Consider the following 7,655-nt stretch of genomic DNA (forward strand, 5'->3'; position numbering starts at 1 on the left):
GTCAGCCTCACCGCAGATTCCACCCCGCCCCCCACACTCCCCCGCCCCCCCTCCAGTTTCTTCAAGTTTATTCTTCGCTCCTTTCTCATCTTTTAACTCCATCCTCCCTTTTCATCCCATCTCTTTACTCTTCAACATCTTGTCCCATCTTCGCCTGTACTTTCGATTCCTCTCAGGCCCTTTGTCCTCCCTCGCAATGTCTCCTTTCTCACCTCTATCAACTATCTAATTAGGACGAGGATCGATCACCACCTCCTGCCACACACAGGAAGCAGGAAATGGATCTGGTCTGGTTCTTTAAAGTGACTGACCCAACTTCTAGCACAACAGTGTTTTGGCTGGCTGATAGTTATATACTACAGCATGATTGAAACACCATATTTTCAGTGCTACATGAGCAAAACATCGAACAAGTATTGCACAAGTTGCAGGGCTGTCAGCGTTACACATATTTTCGATATGTGTCCGACTGCTGACAGAACCTTCAATTAAGAAGAGTATGGAAATATAGCATAACAATTCCAGCTCACACAGAGCGGAAACTGAAAGCCAGCTCACTAATTCATCTGCTGCTGCTCTCTGTGCCTCTTGACATCATTCTGCAGGCAGCTGATGAGCCACATGTAAAGGACAGACCAAACAAAGTAGAATACAATACCATAAAATGTCCACCAGACTACAGTGGCTTAATGTCTTCAAATTAAAGATAATATCTCATCAACAAACACAAACCTAAACCTTAGATCAGTGAGCAGAGTCCATTTAAGTCTCAGTCTTTACTTCCTGGATGAAAATAACCATAAATCATTTTTTTACATGTTGTAAACACACATTTCTATGATGTAGAGATTTCATGCAATGTGCATGCACAAGAATCTTAATTAATAAAATTAATTGAATGTATCACCCAGTTATACCAACTTAATGTCTCTGTTTGCTATTTGCTATTTGCTACACAGCAGCACATTGTCATCTCCAATAAAGACAATAAATCAACATAGTTTCTCATAGTAACGAGATTTAAGTTTAAAAATAAACTTCTCTCATTATAACAACATATTAACCTATAGAATAAGGAGCAGTTTAAGATGTTACAAGAGACTTACGTTGTTATAATTATAATGAGAGCCAATCAAAGCTTAATAGAAAGACATTGTAGCCTACAGGTCCTGTTGGTACTGTTACTACAAAAGTAACCAGATTTGTCTTCTTGGCAGTTTACCATACTGTAGTAAGAATAATAACAACAATAATAACTTTATTTATATAGCACTTTTAAAGACAGTTTAGTGATTTTATAGATGAAGCAAAAACAAGAAGAGAGAATAAAAGCAATAGAAGCAATAAAATAAAATACAAAACTACATCACATAAAGCAAGTCTATGAAAATGGGTTTTAAGAAGTGACTGATTGTGCGAGCCTTATCTCCCCAGGCAGGTCATTCCAAAGCCGAGGGGCCCTGGTGGTAAAAGCACAGTCACCTTCAGATTTAAGCCTCAACTTTGGAACAGCCAGTACCTGAGGATCTAAGACTGCGTATATGGGGGGTCAACAATGCTGCTACATAGCTTGGGGCCAGTCCCAGATGTGCTTTAAAAGTGATCAGTAAAATCAGTTCTAATCAATTCCTTGTTTTCCACGTCAGAAATAAGAGCTCAGATAAAAGAAAGGAGTAACTCACTTTTTTCTTTTTCCTCAAATTGACTTTCACGCCGTCGACAGACACCACAATGTTGACTTTTTTCTTCTTGATGTTTTTCACCTTGAACTCATACTGTGGAGAGAAGACACACAGGGATGTATTAATATTTTGGAGGATTAAGGTAGACAGTGACATTGTTACAGATAGGCACACTGTTCAAATATTTGAAGGACTTTGAAGGAGGATTATAAAGGACAGTACCAGAAAGAAAAAAAAATATATATTTTGGCCTACTGTAATGTAATAGCATCTTTACGTCCCTCCAGTCAGATGTATGCAATCTTACAGTCACCTATACCATTTATACCACTTATACCACATTGTTGGGTATGATTTGGTGCTATACAAATAAACTGAATTGAGTTTTCTACAAGAAATGTTTTTCCCAATGACAAAACAGTAAAAACTCTTTACATCTCGATACAAACAGACATACAAGAACTTTGTTCTAACCAAAGAGTAAGTACGAGTAAGTAAGAAAGACTAGCTATGGCCCTGAATCATATGTTACAACTCAATCTAGAAGCCAACAATTTTAAGTCGCACAGTTGAGAACTGGTATATTTCCACTGACCACTGAGGTTGACAGATATATAAATGTTTTAGGAGATAAACAAATTGTGTGAGTTGTGTGATTTGGGAATCCCACTGTCTTTTGTACTGTACATACTTTGAAGGTTTAAGAGTGTACATTTTCCATCACATAGTTTGATGAATCTCTGAAATATTCTGTACAGATGATGGAAAATTGGAATGGTTATTTAATTTTGATGTTGGCTAACTTTGTCTCAAAAGCCTGGAGAGAAGGCAAGACGGAATATTTATCTAGTATGTATTCTGATTTATCCATTGTTCTAAATATACAATGCAGGTTTTGTTACTGATTCATTTGCTGTAGACAATGTTATATGTTTGTATACACAGCATTCTGGATCTGACTTATACCAACTAGTAGGTAAGTTAAGCTTGTATAAGCTGGGTATAGCTGTATTTATGACACAATAAAAAAAAAACGTAATTCATTCACCAATCATGTACTGCCTATAGCAAGTAACACTGTAACTGCAAAACTAAATGTTTTAGACCACTTTTCAGTACTTGCCAGTTATTAACAATCAATGCTACAAGACAGCTGAAGCGGTCTGAAAATTATTTATTGTTGTATCTTTTGGCACCTGACAAACTGAATGGCCATGAAATTCATTTGAGCGAGGCACTTAACCCCAACCAAGTGCTTGAGTGAAGTTGAGGTCCACCATGTGAATTATACAAAGAAACATTTAAAAACTAAATTCTTGACTTGAACTTCTTTCCCACCTTGACACTAACAATTGTAATAATAGAGCAGGGATTTATATCCATTCCAGTTACAGTTTTCCTACTATGTGATGATGAACAGATTGGTCACAGAAAATGACAATAAGCCCTGCTGAATAAACAAAGCATGGTCGGGAGACCTCTGTCACAGCCAATTTAAACACCATAGATCAGACTGAGACAGCTTCCATCATCTCCTCCGTCTCTAGTGGAGCTGTGAGCACTGTCATTCAACAGCACTGCAGCGGACGACCAGTCAATTCAGTGTGGAAACACCTGCATTTGCATATCAAATACAAAGCAGGTGTACAAAGTGTATCAAGTGGCTTTTATGTTATTGTAGGAATACTGCATTCATATGCAAGTGGAAGGTAATATGCAAACACAAATGCAGCCAGGTGACCTTCTACCTCCCTCTACAACAATCCTCCACATATCGATGGTGTTCTGAATTAGTGGGATGTAATTGAGACGTATATAACCACCTGTCATGGTAGTCTGGAGAGACATTAGCTCCGTCTGTATTTCTATTTCTGTCCGTCAGCACTCTCACTGAGTTGGCTTGTTGGTGTGTCTTGCTGGGTGATACATTATGGTGCCACAGAAAGTATACCCTCATTAATGCTGCACTAGCAAGCAATCTTTTGCAGGAAAGCAACTGTGTTATGAGCCTAAGTGATAAAACCTTCCACCCTGAGATAATGCAAGATACACCCTCTTTGTTCAAATTAAATTATAGTTCCATGTATTGATGCTCAAGGGAAATCTGCTCAGTGCAAGGAAGTGAGAAATGGAAACTCGAAACAGCAAGAAAAACGGCAACAGCAGTGAGACAGTACTCAGTCCAAACCAGCTGACAAGTTGACTCACTTCACCACCTCCAGCAAACACAGAAAAAATAACATTTAGCTGGCCGAGGCCTCTGCAGGTTTTCTGCCTAATGAAGTTCTTTAAGAGTTCACTTGCTGCCAAAATCCAAAGCTTCTGGCAGGACTGGTAGCACAAAATCTGCAATGTCATACAAAAGCTGCTGCTGCTGCTATAAAGAAGATGTCTGACTGTGTTTACCACATGTGTTTGCATTCAGTCACCTCTAAATCAAATCTGAACGCAGATGCTGTTTGGAACTTTATCTGTCATGTTTTTCCAACTGCTCGCTGGCACTTTCTGTCAATCAATCTGTCAATATTCCTGCTGCTGTAGCTGTCCGTCGCCCTCTCTGTCAGTGGATTGTCTGCCCTCTGTAGTGTCACTCTGGACTCACTTAATATTGACTCGGTTTTCTCTAATTCAGTTGAATTTTTCCTTGTAAAAAAACACTTAAGACTCGAGTTCATATAAAAGCAGTGAAGTAACACACTCCCCTTGGGTTTATAAAAGCATTAACACATTCAATAAAATAAGAGCTGTTCTTAACCTGTAATATTTTCTCTTTATCACTGCTGAGACCTTAAATAAAAAAGCCATTAAATCAGACTGTCTTTTGTATGAAATAAAATTAAATAAAAATGATTCATTTGTGAATTATAGTAACAAAACTTAGAGCACCCAACTGCAGCCAGCCCAGATATGCAGACAAACTCAAACACAGCAGTTAATCAGATAATTGTTTGGTCTAACAATGTTCGGAATAGAAAGCCTAAGGTTATGTGTTCAAGAGCTCTTACTTTTTGTTTAAGTTAGAGAAGAAAAAGAAGAAAATCCAACACAAAATAATCACAATTGAGAACCTGGAACCAATGCGTATCTTGTTTTACACTATGCCAAAGGACTTAGATCATAATCAGGTCGTTTATTAGTATAGTTTCTTATATTGATCAAGTAATCATTCCATTAAGTATTATTATTTCAGCTTTAGATAAATACTACGGCATAAATATGAAAACAGAGGCTGAAGTCCATTTTTCCAAGATAACATTTTATGGAGGCTGAACTGTGCCTGCATATGGACATCTAAGTCTAAAACTCCTTTTAACACAGAAGGTCATTCATTCTATCAGCATACATATATTCAACATCTACATTATATGGTGTCCCCTTGAATCACAACAGGTTGACAAAGTGACTGTTTATGAATGGTGTATGGAATAATAGGGGGTGACAGAAAGCAGAACTCAGGGCCTCGTCAGCATCGCTCTGTAAAGTCGAGCAGCTTCAACAAAGCTGGGCAGGAACCCAATCAACTCCTCAACCCCTGGGTTATGAACCATGCTGACTGTAACACAACAGTCCTGGCTGTCAGTGTGTTTTGTTTGCTGACTGATGGACAAAAAGTGTGAGGTTTACTAAGGGTCCTATGAGAGGTCCACAAGTTCCTATGTCCCAGCCTGCTTTGTAAAAGTATGTGTACTGAAACTACTAGTCGATTAATTGATTGGTCGATTGACAGGCAAGATTCTTGCCAATAAACAAACACATACTGGTATGATGATAAACTATATATTTTTTTACAACAAAGTGTACAGAGCTCATTCAAATGAGGTCATACAGTATACCAAACAGCAGCAACTGAAACAAACTTACACAAGCCAAAACAGCAGAAACTACTACTATTTTTGAATGAAAGTACAGTTTGTATACTGAGGAAGACTCATTGTTCTCCAGTGGACTGTTATAACAATGGTTTACACAGCAGGTTTCTGAATCTATCCAGAGGTAATGTCAATAAATGATTAAATGAACTAGTTTAGTACCATAATCTACAGGGACAAAAATGTAGCCACTGTACTCAACAACCTGTTGATACCTTCAACAAATTACTATTGTTATTATTCTATATTATATGTTCATGCAGTAATATAGAGAAAGCTCAAGCACAAACCATTATTCTCAAGTCTCAAAGTGCATGAAAGTGTTTTATGGGTAGCTTTACGGGTGCGCTGTAATCTGCTGTAATGTTGACTGTGCTGCACAAGATTTAAACGTTGGTAAGCCTGATGGATTGCATGATTGACCTCCACAGAGATGATTACAGCAGCAATTTAACAGACTTCAAGCGGGGTTTGACTTGCTAAGTGTATGCAGCATAATATGACAGAAAGCACTTAACTCTAATAAGCCTGTCTATTCCTGCCTGATATGGCCCCATCATTGAATACACATCAACCACCGCACAGCTCACACACTCCCTGGTGCTTTCAGCTTCCTTTCCAAGGTACAGCAGCGATATGATTTATGATATCACCGCTGCATCTATCTGTATAATATGAGAATATGAATGCATGTAATTAAAACACTTGTACCACAGAAACTGCTGCACTTGAGGAATCGCACAGGCATTCATTTAACACAACTGGCAATTTATTCAGTCTGACTTTTTCCCAAATGTAGCACCTCTGCACCAGATGAGGTGGTGAGGGTGTTTTAATGAGCACAGATAACAGCTCACAACACAGTTTTGGTCATTTGGGATAATCCCTAATGTCTCTGCTAGATGAGCCTCCTGGATTTGCACCTAAAATGCTATTAAATTTGTCATTTCAACTGCAGCCTCAATAATGTTTGACAAAAGAGGAAGACAAACAGCAGGGGAAAAAAAAGTTGAGATGTAGATTCACATGACTGAAGGCCTCTGCACATCAAGTCCTTTATTTTCGCTAAAAATGTTGGGCATTAAAAATAAATATAACCTAAAGTTCATTATGTTCACACTTACACAACTCCACTGTGGCACATCATTAACGGTTTCACAATATCTCCGTTTTATGTGTTTTTGTACACCCAACAAAAGGCTCAACAGAGGTGAACTCTCTGTTAGAGAAACATGACCTTCTTGGGTGACGCGATTGCAGCGCCAAGGCAACATGAGCCCTGCGTGTGTGTGTGTGTGTGTGTCATAGTAACAGCTGTTGTTCAGCTGAATTAGTCTAGTATTTTGTAAATTTCAATTATAAATTAGCATGAGATCTTTTTTTTTTTTTAAGTGTTCTACCAACATCAGAAGGTGAATCAGCAACTTCAATAGCAGTGTATGAAACTCTCCCTATTCTTAAACATTTTATGTTTTTTGCTTTTGTCTGGGGTTTTTGCAGGGGATTAAGTTTTTTTAATTGCTATATTAGGAATTTGAAGATATCACATTAGTCTGTGGTAAACTGGGATGGGCATTTGTCTTTTTTTTTTGTTTTGTTAATTAATTTATAAACTTTTTATAAAACTGCAAAAAAGTTCATTTGGGGCCTTGTCCATCACCATCCACTGGGAAACACAGTGAAATGTAGTAAAAAGCTTAAAAAACACTGATAATAGAATTATAAATAAGTACAACTTAAACCACACAAATGATGTCCCAGATAAAACTGTGTGGACAGGTATTTCCTGTGTTTGGCTGCTCCGGCTTACAATAAACAGGATTTTTACGTGCTGCAGTTTAAGGATGGACCGCTTCGGTATGCCAAGCGGTGACAGGATATTAGCATACATGTAAACAAACAGAAATGAAATGAATACTTCAGTCCAAGAATAGGCTCATCCATCATGCTAATAAGTTAGTCTAACATTTGCAGCCACTGTTTCCTGATAAACAGGTCGTCATTTCCTAAAGGTCCTTTCCTCCTGTTTCCAGTATAATCCATCATTTTGGCAACAAAGACTCCAATACGCCGACACAATGGCGTCCTCAGCCAGTGGTGCTAT

At 38.1% G+C, this 7,655-nt stretch overlaps 1 protein-coding gene across 3 annotated transcripts in view; it reads right to left on the reverse strand.

Moving 5' to 3' along the window:
- Positions 1-7,655, reverse strand: part of nos1apa (nitric oxide synthase 1 (neuronal) adaptor protein a) — a 165,828-nt gene that overhangs the window by 108,437 nt on the left and 49,736 nt on the right. For all 3 annotated transcript variants that reach the window (XM_035653510.1, XM_035653512.1, XM_035653511.1), the window contains exon 3: positions 1,683-1,775. In XM_035653510.1, coding sequence (XP_035509403.1) covers positions 1,683-1,775 — 93 coding nt within the window. The remainder of the gene's footprint in view (positions 1-1,682; positions 1,776-7,655) is intronic.

The sequence above is a fragment of the Morone saxatilis genome, unplaced genomic scaffold (assembly GCF_004916995.1).
Source record: "Morone saxatilis isolate NCDOM2014 unplaced genomic scaffold, NCSU_SB_2.0 Contig12, whole genome shotgun sequence".
In the NCBI taxonomy this organism is placed as follows: Eukaryota; Metazoa; Chordata; class Actinopteri; family Moronidae; genus Morone; species Morone saxatilis.